Source organism: Limanda limanda, chromosome 4, assembly GCF_963576545.1.
Source record: "Limanda limanda chromosome 4, fLimLim1.1, whole genome shotgun sequence".
In the NCBI taxonomy this organism is placed as follows: domain Eukaryota; kingdom Metazoa; phylum Chordata; class Actinopteri; order Pleuronectiformes; family Pleuronectidae; genus Limanda; species Limanda limanda.
Genome location: NC_083639.1, coordinates 28988588 through 29014326, shown reverse-complemented (window position 1 = coordinate 29014326; position 25739 = coordinate 28988588). Strand labels below are relative to the sequence as shown.

Genomic DNA, 25739 nt, shown 5'->3' with positions numbered 1-25739 from the left:
ACATGTCAGTAAAGGGCCACATGCACATGCTGCTGTGTGTTTGTACACATGTGTGCTTGTATACACAGAACATGCCAGCGTGTGTGTGTGTGTGTGTGTGTGTGAGTCGACGTGCAGAAGACAGATTGTGGGCAAGTGAGAGAGAGAGGAAAGTGTGTGTTTGTTTGTGTGTGTTCATGCAGTAGGTGAGACATTTTTCACCCGGTTCCGCCCGTAGGGAAAGTATTCCATCATCACACACTACTCATATATATATATATATATATTTATATAAGTGTGATAAACTACAGCCATTGTGTTGTTGAAACACACAGTGTGTATGTGGGACCTTTACTGGGATAAACACTGACCTCGTTGGGACCAGTTGTCGTGATGGGAACCAGCGCTTGGTCCTGGTTGAGGTGAAGGTTCAGGTCAGGTGTGTGTGTGTGTCAGTGTGTGTGTGTGTGTGTGTCTGTGTGTGTGTGTGTGTGTGTGTGTGTGTGTGTGTGTGTGTGTGTGAGAGAGACACGGAGTGACCTGTGATAAGTGCTTCATCACGTCCACGCTGAAATGTTTGTGTGTGTTTCTCCAGCTGATAGTATTCATATGAGCCTGTGATGAACTGCAGCCGTCACACTGTGTGTGTGTTTGCAGCAGGAACCATTCACACACAGCCAAGACAAGCTCCAGTACAGTGTGTGTGTGTGTGTGTGTGTGTGTGTGTGTGTGTGTGTGTGTGTGTGTGTGTGTGTGTGTCTGTGAGGGAGAGAGAGCAGATGTGTGTTTATGTGTAGAGTCACATCCAGCTGTTATATGAATATAGTGCTTTCCATTATTTTTTTATGGTCCTGTTTGTATGGAGCATAAACCGGTGACAAATAACCTTAACCAAGAATATACAACAGTCACCGTGGCTACAGAGAGAGAGAGAGAGAGAGAGAGAGAGAGAGAGAGAGAGATGGATGGATAGATAGATAGATGTATAGATAGACAGATAGATAGATAGATAGATAGATAGATAGATAGATAGATAGATAGATAGATAGATAGATAGATAGATAGATAGATAGATAGATAGATAGATAGATAGATAGATAGATAGATAGATAGATAGATAGATAGATAGATAGATAGATAGATAGATAGATAGATAGATAGATAGATAGATAGATAGATAGATAGATAGATAGATAGATAGATAGATAGATAGATAGAGAGAGAGATAGAGAGATAGATAGAGAGATGGATAGATGGAGAGATGGATAGATGGATAGATGGATAGAGAGAGAAAGAGAGAGAGAGATAAATAAATAGATAGATAGATAGATAGATGATAGATAGATAGATAGATAGATAGATAGATAGATAGATAGATAGATAGATAGATAGATAGATAGATAGATAGATAGATAGATAGATAGATAGATAGATAGATTGACTGACAGACAGACAGACAGACAGACAGACAGACAGACAGACAGACAGACAGACAGACAGACAGACAGACAGACAGACAGACAGACAGACAGACAGACAGACAGACAGACAGACAGACAGACAGACAGACAGACAGACAGACAGACAGACAGACAGACAGACAGACAGACAGACAGACAGACAGACAGACAGACAGACAGACAGACAGACAGACAGACAGACAGACAGACAGACAGACAGACAGATAGATAGATAGATAGATAGATAGAGAGAGAGAGATAAATAGATAGATAGATAGATAGATAGATAGATCTGAAAAGTGCAGAGTCCAGTTATGAACACAATCCACACCTTCATTTCCTGCAGGACAAATAAGTCACTCTTCATTTACTCTTCGTTTACAAGACTGACACATGCTGTTAAACAGACAAACACACATGTACAAATACATCACAACCGCACACACACACAACCACACACACACACACACACACACACAACCAGCGCTGTGCACATCCCGGCGCCGAGTTTTTTCTTCGCCATATTAATATTTATGACCAGTTTTAACAGCTGTGGCTTTTACAGCCGAGCTCTCAGCGCGCTGCACTTTATTAATATCATAAGGACAATGTCAGCAGAGCAGGGTTATGGTTGTGATGGAGGGTGTGAGTGTGTGTCTGTCTGTGTGTGTGTGTGTGTGTGTGTGTGTGTGTGTGTCTGTCTGTGTGTGAGAGAGGTTTTTGAAACTGTGAAAATTAGGTGTGTAAAGTAAATAGAAGTGAATTAAGTAGTTGTTCAAATGGATAGATGGATAGATAGATTCATAGATTATGATGTGTATTGTGGTGTGTGTGTGTGTGTTTGTGTGGGTGTGTGAAGGCTTTTTGAAATGCAGAGAGAGTTAGGTGTGTAACCGACTGCGCGTTGTAGTGTGTCTTTGTTTGTGTTTGTGTCCTGAGCAACTATGAGATCTCAATCTCTGGCCTCTCACCAAATGAAGGGTCTGTGCCAGGGGGGGGGAAAGGTGCCAGCAAACCATTAGAGGGATACCACAGGGAGTCCAGTTACACACACAACCACACACACACACACACACACACAGACACACACATTTGGATAGATGAGTTATTGGTCAAGTGAAATTCTTGTGGCTGTATTTTAAAGCAAAGGACATAAAAACACTCCATCTTAATTCAGTATATTATTTATTGTTTCTCCGTCTGCATCACTTGATTTTGTGTCTTTTTGTTGACCCTCTTTGCGTGTTGCTTTTTCTTCGAACAAGTCTTTTAATCCTGGACACAACAACACACACTCATCACTAAGGAACCCCTTCCCTGCTTCCATTTGTTCCTCCATCATCTTCTACCTTTGACTGTTTTTCTCTCATTCTTCATCCCACACGTGTCTGTTCCACCAGCCTCCTGGTGATGGAGGCATCAGATGTGCAGAGTTCTTAATACTTTGAGTGAGAGAAGTGATCACTCTTCACAGCATGAAGTGGCTTTTAGCTTCTAATCTCTCGGGTCGACCACTTCGGCAGCTGATTCACCACTAAATATCGTCCGTAGAATGCTTTTATTGCCTCTTCTTGTAAATAAAGACATGAATTTTAAACCCGGTGGCCAGCAAAGGAAATTGAAGCTTTTATCAAAATGTAGAATTGTCAGGAACCAACTCAGCTTCTGTAAAAACTTCAGGGAACAAATGTAAAGTTGATAGACGGTAAAAGTTTTCACAAGAGGACGCATTTTAACAAAACTGTACAGAAAGATGAGGTGGTAACTAAAATTACCAACAAGTCCAAAATATATTTTTTCTCCCATTCTAATGATGAACTAATCCAATGTGTTTGTCCTTCTTCTGGGTTTTGCTCTGTTGTCATCATCGGCCTCACCTCACCATGCTTCAGAAGACATGCTTATTCCTACTCTTATTACCTGTAAGTAGAGATTTCACATCGGGACTAACTCCTTTCTCACTTCCGTATATATGACTACCTCTGTTCAAATGTTGTCTTGTATTGTTGTATCCTACTGTATTTAACCCCACGCTGAATCAGAGCATGAACTCAATTTGACGGAAAACCCCCAAATGCCCGAAATCTGAATCCACATTTCACCTGCTGGAGTCGAGCAGCCAGCGGGAGATTTACTCTGCATGATGGAAAAGTCCCGAGGATCAGAAACTTTGACTTGATGCTAAGAAGCCGCAAAGCAGCCGTCAGGCACAAGGTGTCATCTGGCAGATGGCAGCAAATCATCTCTAAAGAATATGGAATTCAGACTTTGCTTGCCGATGGAAACCAGAGGTGTGGATCAACTCACGCTGGTGTGTTGTGAGGAAACAGGATAATAGACATTTGTGTAGCCTCTTAAGCAGCGGGTGAGATTCGCCTAAAACGCCTGTCTGAGGAGTACCGAAAGTAAATTGAAAGCTGTTCTTGAACCATTTGGAGTACATGCATGAGCTTGGTCTCTTTGAAAGGTAACATTCTGAACTTTGCCCCCCAACAGTCAGAATCAGTCTAAGTGCTACTGACATTGAGTAATAGCAGTTGGAACACAGTGAAGTAGAAGGATTTTATTTCCGCCTGAATATTTTTTGTTAAACAGATGCCTGCAGATGACTCTAGCTGGGACTTATGAGCTGGAAAACACACTGGGACCCGAGCATGAAGCCTTGACTAGCCGTGGTTCAAATTTGATAACAATACCACATAAAATTAATATTTCACAGATTTTTTCCTAAGGGCATGTCTAGGCGTTTTCCACAAAGGCCATTTGGAACTATGGTAACCAACTAGGCTAAAAAGGCTACTTTTACACTCAAAATCATACTTTTATATAAAGGAGGCAAAACCGGTCATATGGTTTAAAATGTATACAAATAAACATCTTTCATGTTGTTTACATCTTGATGCTGGCTGCGCTGAGATTACGCAACAGCTGACTGTGGCTATTCTTTGATGTAATAGTGTGTTTTGGACTGATTATGTTACTGGATTGGATCGTCTGGACCTTTGTACCAAGACTGTTTTCATTGGAATGTTATCGATCTGTGGATTAATATGATGCTTCTTAGGTGAGTGACGTCGACTTTGTGATTGTTTTTTTTGTGTTAGTGACTTGACTGAGACGTTAATTGTACCGGCTGTGGTGATCGGATCTTAAAGTGGTTTACATTTGTTGAATCGGAAGAATCTTAGCTTTCTAACGATATGTTGCATCAGTACCTAGCGGTACGAGGCAGTTCTGAAAATAACAATGTTTGAGGCTTATCGGCAGCACCGGCCCGCCCGTGAGCCGGTGCTGCTTAACAGGATAAAGGCAAAAGAAATGTGCATTCAATTCTTCATTGTAGATTATTTACAGGGACTTTACACTTTGGTGTAGAAGCTTAACAACCTCGCAGGGAGCAAACGTTCAGACTTGCGGTGAGAACATTGTTACGTCGTGATTCAGACGACTGTGCTAGCCTGCTAAGCTAAGCTAGCTCACCAGCATCGTCAATGGCGCCCAGTTAATCCTGGGATTGGGTTTGTTCTCGAAGGCTCAAACCAGTTGGATCCTTTGTTGCTTCCAAATGAAAGGATGCAATGTTAAACTGCATTGAAAGGAGCCTTGATCAAAATGGGACCAACTAGACAACCAGTGCTGAGATGGAAACTCCAAGTTGGGATCCGGACCAGTGTCTTGTATCACAAACTTTCATCACACGTGTTGTTAAGAAAGAGCGGTTCTACCAGAAAAGCTGTTTTTGTAAAAAACCTTCTTCTTCGGTTTGCAGGACGCTCTCTGCACGATGACGTGTTATTTTTCATTATATTTAACTGCCACATTACTTTGGTGGTGAAGAGGAAATTTCAGCCGTAATGAATTTCCATTATTTGCAGGTTCCCTCTCTTAAAGTGTCTCGTCCCGAAAGGTCGATGTAAATCACCGTAACTGCTTCAACCAAGTGGCCATTTTCTGCTGTTAAACCCAGAGGAGCCGCGCTAGCTAGACACACACACACACACACACACACACACACACACACACACACACACACACACACACACACACACACACACACACACACACACACAGCAGGATACACGTAAACCAACAAAACTGCGTAAACACATTCGCTCTCTTGCCTCAAGCTCACCTGCAAATCCCTTCAGAGACTTTCTGAAAACTCCTGAATCTCAAACCGTCTTCAAAGCTTCTGGAAATTTCTTCTAAATCGGCAGCAGAGTTCAAACTGAGCGGAACAGTCATCACACGCCAAGACTTCTTCTTCTTCTTCTTCTTCTTCTTCTTCTTCTTCTTCTTCTTCTTCTTCTTCTTCTTCTTCTTCTTCTTCTTCTTCTTCTTCTTCTTCTTCTTCTTCTTCTTCTTCTTCTTCTTCTTCTTCTTCTTCTCTGTCTTCTTCTTCTTCTTCTTCTTAAAACATCTACCCAGAGGCTGTTTGGTCAGAAATCACTTCCACAAACGGAGAGATTGACACAATTAGAAGGATGGAAGACATTTTGTTATGTTCCACACTCGCTTCAATGTTCAATTCAAACAGAAATCAGATATGAACGCGACGGCCATCGCTCCTCCTGGTCAATGCTACGGCTTGTTACCCACTCACACGGTCTTATATATTATATTTCATCCTTAAATTACCGTGTGGTGCATTGAACAGGGAAAACAGGGCCACCAGTTTGATTTATTTATATATTTTTACTCTAAAAAGAACTTGAAAATCGTGTCATGTTAATCCCTAGTTTGAAAAAGCTTGGCTGCTTATCGTGACCAAACCTGGACACCAGTTAAAAATGTGATCTCTCTGTACTTCAATGACCAATATCCTCTCTATCAGTAAACGAGGAGGTGGAATCGACTTTTATTATTAACATTACATTAATATTTATATATTTTTTACTCCAGATTTTGTGAAAAGTCTAGAATCCTTCTTGCTCTGGTTTCTAATCCAAACAGAAGCATAGAAGACTGTTATTAGCACAGAGCAGCAGCAGCAGTAACACACACTCACACACACACACACACACACACACACAGCTTTTGCCCCAGGATGTTTACTGTTAGATGAGAGAGGGATTTCTCTCTCTCTCTCTCTCTCTCTCTCTCTCTCTCTCTCTCTCTCTCTCTCTCTCTCTCTCTCTCTCTCTCTCTCTCTCTCTCTCTCTCTCTCTCCCTCACTCTCTCTCTTCACCTCCCTCTGTATATCTCCTCTCTCCCTCACCGGGCCTGCCTCTGAATCCTGTGATAGGCAGATGAAAGTTTGTTGTGGCTCCGCCTGCAGCCTCCTCCGGAGCGACGGCTGTCATCACCACGGTGACGGACGGCCCGTCTGAGGGGGGGGGTCTCTACCTGACAGCCCACCGGCTGAGGCCTTTCTCTCCGGAGCGCGGGAGTTTAGTCGATCCCTCCACAAGTGAAACGAGTGTCGTTCCTCTCGTTTGATTGGACGCCTCGAGGACCTTCAAGGAAAAGGAAGCAGCGGTAACCGAACGGTGGTTGTTGACTTCATGGAATGTTGTGTTGCTTCACTATCTACACACATATGTATTTGTATGAGAATTAATGGAACAAATGTAGGTCACTAACTAAGAACTCCTGACTACTTTGACAATTTGGATATGTCCTGTCCTTCCTTGGTCTTCAAATGCTGATAACAGCGACAGCACGTTTAACAAATGAGTTCTTCCATCTTATTGTGAAGGGCTTGTTTATATCCTTTAGCTTTTTCTGGACTTAATTAATTAACAAAGCGAATCGTGATATCACTATATATTTATAGACATATTGATTAAAGGAAACTGAATCTTTACTTTCCTGGAAACTCTGAATGAGGAACTTCGGGTAATTTAGCGAATGCATATCCAGCTCTTTGTGAGATGAACCTCTCATCTGCTCCTGACTTCATGGAATGTTGTGTTGCTACACTATATACACACAGATGTATTTGTATGATAATTAATGGAACAAATGTAGGTCACTAAAGATAAACGACAGTACGTTTAACAAATTAAAACTTCCATCTTATTGTGAAGGGCTGGTTCTCATCGTTTAGCTTTATCAGGATAACTTAATATCTGGACTTGGAGAGAAGGTTCATTGCCGAGAGGAACGTTCTGTCTCGCCATGTTGAAGAAAGCGAAAGACAAATTTATCTGGATCTGCTCCAAACTTGTGTCAAACTCCACCTCTCCACATGATCCCATGGACGTGGGTTCAGCAGTTTTAAAGAATCAGTCAAATAAACCAAACAGCAAAGAAAACACAACCTCGTTGGCAGAGTGAAAACTGGTGGGAAGCAAAAAAGTTCCCTTAGCATTTAACTCCCGATTGATTCTGTCTGTGCAACATTCTGAACCTTCTGTTCCAAGACAATTGCATTAAATCTCATGTAACTCATTATTAACAAAGCGAATCGTGATATCACTTTATATTTACAGACATATTGATTAAAGGAAACTGAATCTTTACTTTCCTGGAAACTCTGAATGAGGAACTTCGGGTAATTTAGCGAATGCATATCCAGCTCTTTGTGAGATGAACTTCTCATCTGCTCCTGACACTTAATGCATCAAAATGAGCAACAATTAAAAGGCCGTTATTTTAGCTCCACTCCACCCAAGCTCCGCCCCCTCTGACTGACTCCACCTCTTCTCATTCATCCTTCTCTTAAACTCGTCACACACACAAAATAAACCCAACGTACCCACGCTCGTTAATCCAGACGAGCAAGCTACCTGCAATTAAGGTCGCCGGGGGGGCAGGAAGTACTCCATGATTCTCCCGGTGGTCGGCGGCCGGGGGGGGGGGGGTGGGGGGGGTAACCTCAGCGCTTTAATGAACTGCCGCCGTGACATTCATTAGAGGAGGAGTACGTCCTGCTCATTGTCACTCACAATATGCCAGGAGTGTCATTTAAACGAGTCCATTAAGAGGATGAATGTGTTCCGGGCGGAGGTGAAGAAGAAGAAGAAGAAGAAGAAGAGGAAGAGGGGATGAGAAGGAGAAGCTCTTTCACTTCTTTTGCAAGTCACCAGTGTTTTTCTGTTTCCTTTGTTGCCTCCTCCATCCTCCTTCCCTCCAGTCCTCTCCCCTCGCCCTACTCCTCTTGTCCTCCATTCTCTCTCCGTCCTCCGTCTCTTCATCTTTTCCCACTTTGCTTGCTCTTCTTCTCCTCCTCCTCCTCCTCCTCCTTGCCGGCTGCCCACTTCCTGTGGATGTGCAGCCAGGTAGCCAGGAAAAGGCCACTTCTGAGCTCCAATCACACGAGAGCTTTCCAGGCTCCTTTAAATTGCTGCGCAGCGAGGTTGATGGAAAGAAATGACTATGGCAGAAATTGCGCTCAGCCATTCCTCCTTATCCCTCTCTCTCTCTCTCTCTCTCTCTCTCTCTCTCTCTCTCTCTCTCTCTCTCTCTCTCTCTCTCTCTCTCTCTTTCTCTCTAACATCTTCACTTCACTCTCACTCGAGTTCCACTGGTTGTTGTTTTTATCTCCTCCGTTTTCTTTCTGTCTCTTTTTGAATCTTTCCACCTTTTGCGCCAACTCTGCTTTCGTAATCTCTCTGATCGTCCACTTCTACGTCTGTTGGCTGAAGTGGTTAAATACTCAATTTAATTATTCAATTATTTATACATTCTTACATTAAAAAGAACTTGAAAATCGTGTCATGTTAATCCCTAGTTTGAAAAAGCTTGGCTGCTTATCGTGACCAAACCTGGACACCAGTTAAAAATGTGATCTCTCAAATATTAAATCTGTACATCAATGACCAATATCCTCTCTATCAGTAAACGAGGAGGTGGAATCGACTTTTATTATTAAAATTACATTAATATTTATATATTTTTTACTCCAGATTTTTAGAAAAGTCTAGAATCCTTCTTGCTCTGGTTTCTAATCCAAACAGAAGCATAGAAGACTGTTATTAGCACAGAGCAGCAGCAGCAGTAACACACACTCGCATGTGCCCACACACACACAAACACACACACACACACACACACACACACACACACACACACACACACACACACACACTCATTTACAATAATCCTGGTTTCATGCTGTTTTAATATCTTCACAAACACCTGCTGGATTAAAAGTAGTTCTGTGTGGACTGTATAGGTATGAGAGGAATCTGGAAATACATGTTGCACATTTGAAAAGCAAACAGAGACGAATCACACACAACATTAACACACACAATCACACAGGCATGAATGCACAAAATCCAATGGCAACATTTGGCAGTGATGCAGTAAGTTGTGTTTGTTTTCATGTAGTGAAGGAAGAAACTGATTGTGTGCCGGTCGGAGAGATGGTTGTGTGTTTGACTTTGCTGATCCACTCTGATCTCATTCAACCTTTTAGAGCCTGAACTCCTAATGTATGTTTAAGTCTGATTATTTTAGTTTTTTACAACAATTACCACATTTCTTTATGACTATAGGTCATATATATATATACTAGAGGGATGTTCAGTCTTGCATTGCTTAAGAAAGTGAAATCTTGAATAAGATGGAAGTGAACATATAACCTCTCAAGAGTCGACTCCTACAGCTGTGATCCTAGTTACTCTTGGTCCTGTGGAGGCAGAGAACGTATATTTGAATGTGTAGAAGCCTTAAGAGCTATTTATAAACTGCTCAGTTCAGTTCTTCTGTGTTCAAAGGTCCTCTCAAAGAACTGAGAACCTTCTCTCAAGACTCACAGAACCAGGAAGTCAGATATCACGTTCAACCAGACGACTTCCTGGGATCAGTGTCACTTGTAGAAATGTTCTTCTTCTCACTCAGACTCTCGGTTTCTCCGTGTAGTGACTCATCCTCTGAGTCGTTCCTCAAAGATCTCAGACACGTGGAGTAAACGCAGATGAACGCTGTGGAGGAAACTCGTTCTGTGCTCATCTACTTTCTCTCTGTTGGAGCCACTGGGCAGGAAGCTGCAGTTTGTCGGAGACACGTGCGAAGCGGGCGTATCGAGGCGGCTTCGTGATAGGTCACCGAGAAACACGCCCACTCAGCGGGCGCCGACAGCCAGATACAACACAAACACACACACAGCCGAGATCAAGTGTTTGCTGCACGCACACACACACATGCCTGCATTACAGCCAACACACACACACATACACACACACAAACACACACACAGCCGAGAACGTCGAGCATACACACACACAGCCGAGAACGTCCAGCATACACACACACAGAAACACACAAACACACACACAGCCGAGAACGTCCAGCATACACACACACAGCCGAGAACGTCCAGCATACACACACACAGAAACACACGCACACACACACATGCCTGCATTACAGCCAACACACACACACACATACACACACACACAAACACACACACAGCCGAGAACGTCCAGCATACACACACACAGCCGAGAACGTCCAGCATACACACACACAGAAACACACAAACACACACACAGCCGAGAACGTCCAGCATACACACACACAGCCGAGAACGTCCAGCATACACACACACAGAAACACACAAACACACACACAGCCGAGAATGTCCAGCATACACACACACAGCACGGGCTTCAAGGAGATCAAGTGTTTGCTGCACGCAAACACACATGCCTGCATTACAGCCAACATACACACAAACACACACACACATACACACACACACACACACAACCACACACACACACACACTGCCCACTGTTTGCCGTTCGTGACGAGATGTCAGAAACCTTTCGGGAAGTCGAGGAATGTGTTGGTGGATTCCGGAGGAGGTTTTTTCAGTCGACTCCAGAAAAAAAGTTGTGTGAGGCGTTTGTGTTTTTTAAAGATTCAGATGTTGTTGATCCACATTTTAGCAACACATTTATTAAGTGTAGCAGATTTAAATGTGAGGAAACACTGAGAGAAACTTTGTCGATAAGTCGCTCGATAGGATCTCACAACACTGGGTTCTACTGTCGAGATGCAGAATGTAGAAAATGCAAATTCAAACTCTCAGTTAACGTGAAATGGTTCATTTAAAAATAAACACAGATGCAACTAGAATAATGATGTCATAAATCTACTGTAGTTTTGTACTTTTATTTTGTATAAACCGGACTTTTAAAGTCTCTGAGGAGCCATCAGGGTTCAGACGAATAATCAGTGTTTGTGAGTCAAGTGGATTCTGTGAATGTCGTGAATTAGTCTGATCGAGTTTCATTATAGATTCCAGTATTTCTTTTATTTGTCACATTTGCCATTAATTCAGTCGTTGTGACTTTATGGGTCAGACGAGCTTTGTGTGAAGCTGTAGAGAATCAGAGACATGACGACTTGGCGGTCGGGGGCAGAACGTGAAACTTTCTGATTTACGAATAAATATGACTTTCAAAATGAACTATTTGCAAATTTCATGCGACGGCAGCTCAAGAAATATTGGAATAATGTCGTCCCACAAATCAACACATCGTTATTTCTTACTATATGAAAAGCTGAACATTTAATGCAACGTTCAATTGCTCAGTGAAGCTCAAAGTGTCGTTGTTTTTAACTTCCCTGAAATCTTTATCCAATACTTATGGATCTGATTTGAGATTTGCAGTCTGAAAACTGTTCTACACTAAGTTTTCAATTGTTTCCAAGTTGACTGGCGAGTTAGCAGCTGCTGGCTTCCGGGTACATTTCAGCTTGTTTGGTGGGGGCGTGGCCAAATGTGTCATCCAATCAGCAACAGTGTGGATACAAACCCCTGTCGTCTTAAAGAGACAGTGACAAAGTGGATTCTACAGATGTGTCACCTGCTGCTGGGTGTTCAGATCAGATCTAAACTTCTCAGCTGCCATAGATGCAACATGCACAAGGTGTTCGGTGTTTGACTCTGATCTTCCCGGGCTGGACGCCGCCCTGGTCTGCAGCGCGGCACAGGAAGTTGATTTAAGCTGCACCACAGCATTAGGCATCACCGGTGAAACGCTGCAGTAAAACCAGCCCCACTGATAATCACCTCCTGTATGTTCAGGTTCACAGAACATGTTTCACTTCTGGAGCTAAACTCCGGAAGAGGCAGTAAAAACTCGGCTTTTAATGGCTCAACTCCTGCGAGCTTCGGTGAATCTGCCGGCCGGCGTCACATTGTTATCGCTCGCCGTCGCCGGGGCCATCTGCCGTCTCCACGGACGCAGAGTGGAGGTAAAACTCAGAAGAGCTGCCGTGAAATGGCCGGCAGATGGAAGCTGTGACATGAGAACAGTAAATGGAGGAAAAAACAAATCACAAGGCTCCAGCAGCACTCGGGGGGAGATCTCATCGGGAGTCACTCTTTACTACGACTGCATTTACCACCAGTGGTTCCACAGCAGCTGCATGAAGCCACACCCACATGCTACTCAACTACTGATGGTTAACATGCTCCTGCTCAGTAGCATCATCCTTTGTTTTATTTACTCAAGAGAAAAACATATAAACTTGTTGTTTTACCTCCAGGCGGTTTAAGAATTCAATTGTTTGGTCACAGAGAAAAACTCGTTTTATTCATGATCAGAGAAATTTGTCATGTTACGAATAAAGTTCTGTTGAATGTGCACCTGCAGGGTTAACGTGTGTTTCTACACTGGTTTTACCGAATAGCTAATATTAAAAATCGATTCCGTAGAGTGTGAATGAAGATGCATGTAGTGACGATTCCCCTCCCTATCGCCCCCTGCAGGCTGGTTGTAGAGTAGGTAATAAACTCTGCCTCCTGTCATGTTAGCGAACGGGACATGAAACAAACTAAATAGATCAGAGTGGACGTTAAACACAGGTTTTCTGTCATTTTAGGTTGTTTTTATCACATGTTCAAGTTTTCATGTTGCTGATCATTTTGATTTGTATCACACGGACGTTAGACTCTTTTCTCCAAATGATGTCATCGGTCCAAGATGGCAGCGTTTTCTCTCCAGGATATTTTGGCTTCATTTTCTGGGATAATTGGAGAAAAGTCATTTTTTTAAATAGGTAATGAATGTGATTTCAGTGCATGAGGCGCAGATTCAGGACGACTCGTCGACACTAAACAGATTGTTGATGTTGTTTATTCGTCAACAAGAAAAATAAGAAGTGAAAAATAATGTGGGGATGGGATCTCAACCATGGGACCATCTAGCCTGTGAATACTCATTGTATATTCCCACATGAGTACACAGGACTAGTGGCAGATAATGAAGAAGAACAAAGTGCCAGGTTTCAGTTTACGTCTGCATTCTGAAAAGAGGGATGCACGATAGTCTTTGTACAAATAAATGACAAACTACGTCCCTGACACAGCCACAGGAACAAGAGCATTTCCTCACACGTGTCTGTGCATCGACTCTGAAACCCTGAACTGTAAACGTGTTTGTTTGGAACTTTTCAAAGCGGCGATGCACAAACCCGAGTGTTCACCCCTCATGAAGTTATTTTTATCTCCCATGTGCTCGAGCTGCTGCACGTTTAATGAAACCTCTTCTCTCCTGCTGCATGTTCTCATCCACTCCCACATTGTTTTCTGATGCGTGTTTGTGTGTCTGTGATTCTGTTTGGGCTTTGCACGCTGATTCACGCACACATGCATGTTTTCAAGTGTTAATAGATCTGTGTACCTGGGTGTGTGGGGGTGTGTGTGTGTGTGTGGGGGGGAGCTTCTACCTGTGTGTATGCTTATTTGTGTGCATGTGTTGATACCACTGCAGGAAGTTGGCAAAGAAGCAGAAGGAGACTGCCAGCAGCTCCACTCAGCAGAGGGAGATGGGCCCGGTCACCACGGCTGATAAGAGCACCACCAAAGTCAGCACGCTGCACAAAGACGACCCGTTCTCCACCTCCACCCAGGACCTCAACGGATTCAGTAAGTGGGGGAAACCGTCTGAGGGTTTCGAGCTTCAGTGGGAAGTCGGAATCTGGCGACTGCAGCCGGCAGCTTCCTGAAGGTGCACAGGAGAAGTTCCTGTTCCAGTCTCTGAGTCACAAGCCGGGTGGTGTTGTCGTGCTGTGGGAGTAGAGACACAACGAGTGTGCGTCTTATATCAGACATTTTACTGTTAGTTAACTTCTGCTTCACACAGTAAACTTTCCCATCGCCCTTGTCTGCACTTGGAAATATGCACACGCCACGACTCTGGGCCATTAATCATTTTGTCAGATTCATTTATTCAAATAGTGGACATCTCATTTTATGATAAAGCTCCATATGTCCCTCCTCCTCCTCCCCCCCCCCTCCACCCCCTCCTCCTCCTCCTCCTCCTCCTCCCTCCAGCAGCAGCAGCAGTGTGTTGTGCTGTTTCACTAACCTCCATCTTACTTAGTGCTGTTGTAATCATTTTTTTAGATCTGTTCCTTAATTTCTTTCTGCCTCACACACGCGTACGAGTGCGGAAATGCAAATTGCATTATGCACCCGCGTGTATCTACCGCTGCTTATGAAAGTCACCCTGCCTGCGTGTGTGTGTGTGTGTGTGTGTGTGTGCGGCTGTGTGGGTCCGTATTCCCATCTCTTTGTGGGATTGTGTGTCTGTCTGTGGGTGTGTGTGTGTCTTGGGTAATTAAACAGGGCCTCTCAGAAGGGCATTTTTCTCTTGAAAATGTCAGCCTGGCCTTTTGGGAGTGCTTGGCTGCTGAAAGCCAGCGGTGCCAGAGAGGGACTAAGTAGCAAGCTAATGTCGCTGGTAATTGCCGCCACTCGTCCCTTAACTGTCCACGCTGCAATCCTCACCCACAATAATGCTTTTGCATTGGAAGCACTTAGGACTGATGCCTTTTATCTGAACCGTATATATGTTCGATAAGGCTGTGATATTTAAAAACTTGGGGAAAATGTCTTTGCCTTCAAAAGGACCGCGGCCATTTAGTGTGGAATGTGTAACACGCCGAGTGCAGAGAGAGTTTAGTTTCCTCCTGACCTTCGGTGTGAGATAAAACTTTATTATCTCCGACACTGAACAGGTTTTTTTTCCCAGAGCTAACTGCATAATAGCCGAGTCGATGAATAAACGTTTGCGGTGTTTAGCGGATTTAGAAAATACAGTTTCTGTCTTCTGGGCATGAATATACGGAAAGGAATGTTTTTATTTCTCCTTCCAGGCAAAGTTGACAGGACCTTGCCTGCGGCCAAATATAGAGATTTGGCATTCAAATTGTGATGCAAACTAGATTTTAGGAATATGGTAAATAGGTGCCAGACATTCCTATACTTTAGCTTTAAGTAGATGCAAAAAAGAAACCGTCTCTCAGCCTGCAGAGATTCCCCCCGAGGTCCCACATTTGCAATATGTGTTCATATTGTGCCTCTGGATGCAGGTTGGAACGAGAGAAATAGAGAAATATCAAATCCTGAGCATTTTTGCTTCGTTTACATGAGTTTTGTTGTTCAATATTCATCACCACTAGTGCAACAAACTAGTCCCTGGAAGTCGTATCACAATCATAGAGATTTATATTACATTACATTTCATTTAGCTGACGCTTTTATCCAAAGCGACTTACAGTAAGTGCATTCAACCCCGAGGGAACAAACCAAGAACAACAAAGATCAAGAAAGTACAATTTCTTCAAAAATAAAGCAAAACTACAAAATGCTGAAAGTGAGTGCCATTTAAGTGCTACTAAATTGTTAGTTTTTTATATTCAAGGTATTCAAGGTATTATACACTTTGAGCTGTTGAAAACGACACAGAGACAAACACACAAACACCCAGAGTCACCGATCCAGGCCCGGTTCTAATGAGACCGGGAGAAAAACGCTGACTCAAGTCGGGGGGGGGGGACCCAATAATATTTGTGCGGATGGCCCCTCGCAGAGCAAATAACCTTTTTGTGTTATTGGATTCTCACGCAGTCACCGGCTGTCGTCACAGGACTTTGCTGTCAAAGCAGATTTCTTCCTCTGGTCTGCGGCTCCTCCACGTATTAAAGTTGAGCTGAAATGTGTTGTGTTCGGGGTAGCAGAGGGGGGGGGGGCGAGAGGAGGAGGAGGAGGAAACCGACGACAATAGAGCAGAGTGAAGATAAAACTTAAATTATCTGCCATTGGGGAAATTGGGCCATTGTCACAGAAAACACAAGCACAAACAGAATATGAATAAGAATTACATCAGGAAATTATCATCACAATCATTTCTCAAGCACCAGTGGAATTAAATGGACGGTATACGTCTCTCGGCCTTGAAACTGCCCCTTAGCTTATGTACTTTATTCAAAAGACAAAAGCAGAGGTGGAGTTATAGTTGATATGATGATGTTTCTGTGACAGTTTATTGTATCATTAGTGGAACCGTCCCATTTGCAGATATATATATATGTCTCCTTATGCCAGATTCCAAAATATATCATTTCTTCTCCCAGATCCGATCTGAGCAGGTTCTCGTCTCGCGGCAGAAGATGACGTGAGCTGAAACCAGCCGAGCTCGATATAGCTAACAGCTGTCACACTCACAGAAACACATATCTCACGCTGACCCATAATTAGTGGGACTATTATTATAACTGTACTATTCCACAGCCGCTTAGCGTCGTACACGGGAGTTAACCACGGGACTTGAAGGTGCCGATGCCATCACAAGTTTTCAACATCGAGCTCTTTATGAATCTCCATAATGTGTGGGTGTGTTTACACTTGGGTTATAGATCAGATAGAAAGACTAAACAGAATAAGTAGGAGGCTGGAATTGGAAAATGTAATAAACACAGATGCGTTTATGCTGAAAACAAGGAGACATAAAGTGGAGACAAAAGGAGAGAGAGGGAGGGAGGAGGTGTGTGTGTGGGGGGGAGGAAAGGATGGAACAGAGAGAAAAGGGCAGGAGAAGAAGGGAGGCATCATGTCATCTGCTCAGTGAGGATGAAGGGAGGTGGAAAGGAGAAGCAGTTTCCACTAATGGCCTCCGCCTCGGACCACCGGGACCCTGAGAGACACCGAAAACCACTAAGATGCACCAGCACTAAACGGCTTCTGAAGGCCGACGGATAAATGACAACCCCGTCTAAGTGAACGCACACAGACACACACACTAACACACTCCAACACAACAGACGAATGTGTGTGTGGGGTCGCTGGAATCTCTGTTGTGGATTATTTAACAGGCTCGGCCAGAATATAATATATCACAGTTAGTCTCACAGCAATCTCTCTAGGTTTTATCTTATTGTGAGTGTGTGTGTGTACGTGTGTGTGTGTCTATCCTACATATCATTTATTTATAGACCCTGTGCAGTGGGGGTGGGGGTGGGGGGGGGGTAGCAGCCATCAGTCACTGTTTAAGAAAGCAAGTCCCTGGTGGTGAATTACGTTTACAGGGATGATAGATCTCTGGTCTGTTGCCTTATTACCACAGTGACTGGTTTCACACTGGTAACTGGCAACCTGATCAACCGCTGTAATGGGTCCGGCTGCAGCGGGGGGGAAGTTGAGTTAGTTAAAGTAAAGTTTACAATTCCGACCGCCACCTTCAGTGCTGCTTTCCCCTCTAACTTTATAATATTGTATTTTACAATTAAATGTAGATAGCCTGTTATATATTTGAAGACCAATGTCGTCTGTATGAATATGAGAATGAAAGAACAAGGAAATGTTTGGACAATCTGAAGTGGTACATAGCTGTTAATATTGAGGTGATATAATATATAGTAATTGTTGATTTTCAATCATGAATACTGACGTCTGTAAATACACACTTAAATATATTTCCCATATTATAACACTCATTCTTGCCAGAAGTGCCTGTTGAGTACTTAATGCTTTATGTACTAATTTCTAGTTTTTTTAGCCTCAGCGTAGCCTGTAGTTTGAGCCTGTATCGTTGATCACAAAGGCCTAAACACAACTGAACTCATGTCCCTAACAATCTGCTGGTGGCTGCTAACATCTGCTGATAGCTGGTAACCTAAATTGTGCAGAAGACCTTCAAACGTACGAGGGACATTCACCATCTTGTTCTTGATTCTAAAACCAACCTCAACTTGCTTGTTAGTTAAGTAAAGTTTACAATTCCCACCAGGTCGACTCTGAATACAGACAAACATCATCAGAGCTGCTGGTGACTGGAGTCGTTCTTTATTTCTACCCGGACGTTTATTCCCGCGGCCGCAGGAAGATGATAATCCGCTCTCGTGTCTTCTCTTTACACTGAGACGGGTTCCTGGAGCAAATGTTGTGTCTCCGACAAATCTTCATGGACGACGGAGCGACGCCTTCAACCGAAATTAACTCTCAAGCATCAAGATTAACTCTTCGTGTCTCACCCCAACCGAGGTCACACGGAACCTGGGTGTCAAGTCGGAGGACAAGATCTCCTCTTCCTTGTTGCATCTGTTTCTCCGCTCTCAGTTTAAAAAGGTATAGAGTTAATGATGTCTGATCTACTGAGGGGCAGTGGTGTATAAAGTACTTGAAAGCCATACTTGAGTAAAAGTACAGATATCTGACCTGAAAGTGACTTTGGTAAAAGTAGAAGTCTCCCGTCAGAAAATGACTTGAGTAAAAGTCTTAAAGTAGCTCATATTAAAAGTACTTAAGTATCAAAAGTATCTGGTGTTGAAATGTACTTAAGTATCAAAAGTAACAGTACAAGTACCAAAATTAAAAATGCAAAGTGCTTTTTATAGTAGGCCTATACAGACACAAAACAACCCAAAATGTTTCTCCTCAAGATTTATCTCAACTGACTGAAAAAATTGAACAACAATGTGAATATAATGAATATAATGTAAAAATGTTGAACCCTAGATGAGAGAGAGAGAGAGAGAGAGAGAGAGAGAGAGAGAGAGAGAGAGAGAGAGCGAGAGAGAGAGAACCAACCTCCGCTGCTCGAGTAACGAGCCAGTTTGACAATGTAAGAAGTAGAAAGTACAGATATTTTTGTTCAAATGTAACGAGTAAAAGTAAAAAGTCGTCAGTAAAAGAAATACTCAAGTAAAGTACAGATATGTGAAAAATCTACTTAAGTACAGAAACAAAGTATTTCTACTTTGTTACTTCCCACCACTGCTGGGGGGCCTCTCAGATTCAGCTTTAGCCTCAGCGTAGCCTGTAGTTTGAGCCTGTATCGTTGATCACAAACCAAAACACAACTGAACTCATGTCCCTAACAATCTGCTGGTGGCCGCTAACATCTGCTAACATCTGCTGGTGGCTGGTAACCTAAATTGTGCAGAAGACCTTCAAACGTACAAGGGACATTCACCATCTTGTCCTTTATTCTTAAAATCAACCTCAACTTGCTTGTTAGTTAAGTAAAGTTTACAATTCCCACCAGGTCGACTCTGAATACAGACAAACATCATCAGAGCTGCTGGTGACTGGAGTCGTTCATTTATTTCTACCCGGACGTTTATTCCCGCGGCCACAGGAAGATGATAAACCGCTCTCGTGTCTTCTCTTTACACTGAGACGGGTTCCTGGAGCAAATGTTGTGTCTCGGACAAATCTTCATGGACGACGGAGTGACGCCTTCAACCCAAATGAACTCTCAAGCATCAAGATTAACTCTTCGTGTATCACCCCAACCGAGGTCACACGGAACCTGGGTGTCAAGTCGGAGGACAAGATCTCCTCTTCCTTGTTGCATCTGTTTCTCCGCTCTCAGTTTAAAAAGGTGTAGAGTTAATGATGTCTGATCTACTGAGGGGCAGTGGTGTATAAAGTACTTGAAAGCCATACTTGAGTAAAAGTACAGATATCTGACCTGAAAGTGACTTTGGTAAAAGTAGAAGTCTCCCGTCAGAAAATGACTTAAGTAAAAGTCTTAAAGTAGCTCATATTAAAAGTACTTAAGTATCAAAAGTAACAGTACAAGTACCAAAATTAAAAATGCAAAGTGCTTTTTATAGTAGTCCTATACAGACACAAAACAATCTAAAATGTTTCTCCTCAAGATTTATCTCAACTGACTGAAAAAATGTAACAACAATGTGAATATAATGAATATAATGTAAAAATGTTGAACCCTAGATGAGAGAGAGAGAGAGAGAGAGAGAGAGAGAGAGAGAACCAACCTCGGCTGCTCGAGTAACTAGCCAGTTTGACAATGTAAGAAGTAGAAAGTACACATATTTTTGTTCAAATGTAACGAGTACAAGTAAAAAGTCGTCAGTAAAAGAAATACTCAAGTAAAGTACAGATATGTGAAAAATCTACTTAAGTACAGAAACAAAGTATTTCTACTTTGTTACTTCCCACCACTGCTGAGGGGCTACATGGTTTTCATGGTGCTGCCATACTGTACAAACCAGTAGCCTCTCAGATTCAGCTTTAGCCTCAGCGTAGCCTGTAGTTTGAGCCTGTATCGTTGATCACAAAGGCCAAAACACAACTGAACTCATGTCCCTAACAATCCGCTGGTGGCTGCTAACATCTGCTAACATCTGCTGGTGGCTGGTAACCTAAATTGTGCAGAAGACCTTCAAACGTACGAGGGACATTCACCATCTTGTTCTTGATTCTAAAATCGACCTCAACTTGCTTGTTAGTTAAGTAAAGTTTACAATTCCCACCAGGTCGACTCTGAATACAGACAAACATCATCAGAGCTGCTGGTGACTGGAGTCGTTCATTTATTTCTACCCGGACGTTTATTCCCGCGGCCACAGGAAGATGATAAACCGCTCTTGTGTCTTCTCGACGACGGAGAGACACCTTCAACCAAAATGAACTCTTCCTGTCTCAGATTCAGCTTTAGCCTCAGCGTAGCCTGAAGTTTGAGCGTGTATCGTTGATCACAAGAACAACACACAACTGAACTCATGTCCCTAACAATCTGCTGGTGGCTGCTAACATCTGCTAACATCTAACATCACCTTCAAACGTACAAGGGACATTCACCATCTTGTCCTTTATTCTTAAATCAAACTCAACTTGCTTTCCTTAACCACTGGAATCAAATTGAAGGCTGAAACTCACAACCTCTGGGTCTAGACACATGTACTTGACCTCCATCGTACAGGCTCTTCCTCCTGTCGTGTGTTACTGCCTCTCCTGCAGACGGCTCTGCACTCTTTGTTTATCGGAAGGATTACGATAAACTACCTCGGACGAGTCGAGAGCCAAGAACGTCCCTATCACATCTGTGCATGAATCCAGAAAAAAAGGGGGACATTCCAGTGTTGGATTTTCCTCCAAATGAGTCTTAATGATGGGAACTGGACAGAAACTATATTTGATCCTGTTCTCTAACTTGTCCCTCATGCTCTACCCCCCCCACCCCTCCACCCCCCCTGACTCCATTAGTTAAACCCACTTTGCTTTAACAGTCGATCGTCACACAAGCCACAGAATCAGTCTTTGTATTGACAAACAATATCAAGTATTTCAGATTTGAGTGCACGCTCATTGAGCCACTTTATGGTAAAAACTCGATATCAGCAGCACTGATGGAGCTAAAGCAGTTATTGGATTGTTCCTGCTGCTGAATATCGAGTATTGATCGACTTCTGTGTATGTTGTTATTGTTAATTGTGTCATATGATGATGGATTTTTTTTTAAACTAGGTCAACGACCTTATCCTCCTCTTCGGGATTCTCTCTTCCTCCTGATTTGTTCTTTACTCTCTGTCCTCTACATGATATTGTCTTTTTCTCTCCTATTCCCCAAACTCCTCCTCACATCTGTTCTCCTCTTTACATCCTCTCTCTCCCTTTACATCCTCTCTCTCTCCCCTGTCACTTGTCCTCTTCCACTTGTCTCCTCCTCGTCCTCTCACTCCGTCCTTTTCTCTAACGCCTCTTCCTTCCTTCTGTTTCCTCCCCAGCCTCCCCCTCCACCTGCTCCTTCTCTGTGCAGGGAAGCAAGACGCTGCAGAGCAAATCCCTGCTGAACTCCTACTACTCAGGTGCACACACACACACACAGACACACACACAGACACACACCCGTGCACACAGACACACACACATCAGCTTTGTTGTTGCTTTAGCTTGTGACTGTTTATTCATCATATTTCACACCTGAGTGTCATTACGTTATTTGTGCTGATTGAGACTTTTGTTCTGTTTCTGACTCATGTCTCTGTGTTCCCTCTGTCACGTGGTCACTTCCTGTTCAGTGTCCAAAGAACCGGTTCCAGCCACGACTTCCATCGGTGAGTGAAACTGTTTCTCTCACTTTAACGTCCGTGTGGAGCCTTTATTACACATATTTGTTCTCATCTCTCCCCCTTTTCTCATTTTACGCATATTAAATGTGGTTTACTGTTACAGTGAAGGTGCCTCTTCACACACACACACACACAGACGCACACACACACACACACACACTCCGAGGACAGGATGAAATGTCACTATCATTTGTCAGTCCCCTCTTTCTGTCTTCTTCTACTCGTTTCTTCTCCCTCTCTCTCTCCTTCTGTTGGCCAGATTGACCAGTTCTTTGCCAAGTGTGTGATGATGCCAAGTTGTCAGATGTGTGTGTGTGTGTGTGTGTGTGTGTGTGTGTGTGTGTGTGTGTGTGTGTGTGTGTGTGTGTGTGTGTGTTTGGTTGGGGGGTTGAGGTTAGGGGCAAGTAGACCACATACACACACATGCACATACACGTTCTGTCACACATTTACTTTCCTGCCACACCTCTTCTCATCCATCCTTCATTATCTTTGTTCCCTCAACTTCTTTTCTTTCTCTTTCTTTGATCATTATCAGATTTGCTTTCATCTTTTCTTCATTCCACATTCACTGTCTCCTCTCCTCCTCTCCTCTCCTCTCCTCCTCTCTTCTCCTCTCCTCGTATGAGAAAGCCAAGTGCTGAGTTGATATTGAAGAACAAATCCACGTGATGGAAACTTTCTGTCTTCGCTGACCTGAAAAACAGATTGACTAAAGAAAAGTGGACGAATGAAAGTAAAAAGAAACTGTACTCTACGATGTCATTTTCTCATTTCCTGCAATATCCACAACTCTCAGCGCAGATTCCTTATTCGCTGATTGCACATCGAGGGATGATGAAGCAGAATGCAAAACATCGCTTGAGCGATTTGTGCAGTGGTACAGTTTTGCAGGCGTTCATCTTCTGCAGAGTGACATTAGCTTTTCCTCCAGCCATCTGTTCTCACTACAATTAGAAAGAAGGAGCAGAGATTTAAAACAAAACTTCAGCAAAACCAAATCTGTTTTTTGCTATTATTACATATAATCTGGAATACGACAGAACTAAAGGGTGTGATTCAGCTTATAGATCAGAACTGATTTATTACATCTACTAAAAAAATGTCTTTATATTTATTTTGCAATGATCACAGCCAGATCCACCTGACCAGATTTCCATCTTTTTACCTACTACACTAATACAAGTTGAGATCTACCTGAAAACACTTTTCTTAAAAGACATAATGATGATTAAACCAAATTGATTTAGTCCTTGTTCAAATTCGTGACCCTGTTTTATTAATCACAAATTTGAAAACTGAACCAATCACCTTACTTGTCATAACAAATAAATGAAATGAACATTAACAATCGTAGCAAAGTGATTTAACCCTCTTGTATTTGTTGAGTTCTCCCGGAGGTCAGTACAGGTGAAAGCACTTCACGTCCGTTTGTAGAAAAACCTCTTCAACCCGTACACCAGCCACAGTTCACGGAAACAGACAAACGAATGAATGAATGGATGAATGGATGAATAGAGGTAAATACGTACCTGCACAACACAAGGTGAGCCCACTCACACATGTTTATGTACACACAATACACATAGCTAGGGCAGTTCCACAGTTATCTACAAGCTTATATCCCTTTTTGTTCGCAAAATGTTTACAGCAGACGACAAGATTTAAAAAATGACGTTAGACTCGGCAGCCATGATGTGTTTGAAGGTTGTATCAGATTTTTCAATAAGAGGTGAATTCGAGGATGACACAATGGCCGATAACAACATAGATGTTCTGTTAGCAAAGTAGCACACGTGTTCTTTCATACTCGGATGTTAATTGACAACATCGAGTCGCTCTTTTCATCTGAGGTGGCCTCGGTGGGATTTCATCGTTTAGCAAATGGGAAGAAAACATTTTATTTTCCGAGGCAAATCCAACATTTAAACCTTTTTCCAAGACCTTCAAGGCTTTTTTGAAAACGGATAATGGTAACCAGTGAAGATCGCTTTCAATAGCTTGAAGAGAGAGAGAGCGAAAGCGAGAGAGAGAGAGAGAGGGAGACTGAGAGGAAAAGAGCGAGAGCGAGGGAGAAGAAAGTTATTAAGACCCCAGTGAAAGATACAGATTGAAGGATCAAACACAGGCAGAAGGAGCTCGGGTAAATCCAGTGTGCAATGCAGAGGGGTTGAGCTGTGTGTGTGTGTGTGTGTGTGTGTGTGTGTGTGTGTGTGTGTGTGTGTGTGTGTGTGTGTGTTACCAACTGTATTGTTCTCCACTGTAACTGACTCAGGTGTCTCTCCTTGTCTATTGAAACCTTGAAACCAACACAGAAACCAACACTTACACACAGTACACACATCATTATACAAATATATGCACAAAGAGATCATCAGAAAGTTACAAAATATGCACAGAAGTACACACACACACACATGCACACACACACACACACAACCCTGCACAGTGTTAGCATCGATGCGGACGCACAGTAAATCCCTGGGATCAGTGGAAGCCAGCGCAGCATAGCATGCATTTCATGTGCAAACACGTTTTGGTCTAAAAATCAATTTCCCCGACGCTGATGTATGTTAAGGGGGTTACGCCACACTGTTCTCTGTCAGCTCACAAAGCAGACGTCAGCCCTTTGTGCCCGGCCAAGGACAGACCCGTCACTGCTGGTAGCTCAGAAGTCACGTTCCACCGTGCATCACCAGCCTCCTGCAGTTAATTACACACACTCAGTGTCACAAATACAAGGAAACACAAATGAGACCGTGCGGAGGAATCCCGTCAAGGTCGGAGAAGCCAAAGGATGAAAGTCAGGAGCTGAACCAGGAAGTGAAAGCTCCCATCTGCAAATTACCTTTTCATAAGGACGAAGACACAACAGACCAGGAGATGGTAATATATAATAAACACAATGGTTTTGCTTTAGATGCCAATTTTGTTAGGCGACAATTCCTCAGAGTCACTTTTGTTCTTTCTAAATCCCTGCAAGTAGATTCGTGTTAAAGAGGAAAGAAGAAGCTGGAGAATTGTGAAAACATTATGAAGTTAGGAAGGACAAAGATTTATTTACTTTGATAAATCTTTCTACACAATTTATAATAATAAAAAGGCAGTAAATGATAATATATAATACAATTGAAGTCTGTTTCATTGACGAGGTTTCTCAGTATCACCATAGGAAAAAGTGAATTTCAATAGTGAATGAAGATTCTGCTTTTGTAGTAGTAAACTTTG

The 25739-nt window shown here is 42.9% G+C and overlaps 1 protein-coding gene across 1 annotated transcript in view; it reads left to right on the top strand.

Annotated features, from left to right (window-relative positions):
- Nucleotides 1–25739, top strand: part of ptprt (protein tyrosine phosphatase receptor type T) — a 247061-nt gene that overhangs the window by 165260 nt on the left and 56062 nt on the right. Inside the window, exons 19-22 of the mRNA XM_061070022.1 lie at nt 3332–3361; nt 14120–14274; nt 22167–22247; nt 22461–22496. Of these exons, the coding sequence (XP_060926005.1) occupies nt 3332–3361; nt 14120–14274; nt 22167–22247; nt 22461–22496 (302 nt within the window). The remainder of the gene's footprint in view (nt 1–3331; nt 3362–14119; nt 14275–22166; nt 22248–22460; nt 22497–25739) is intronic.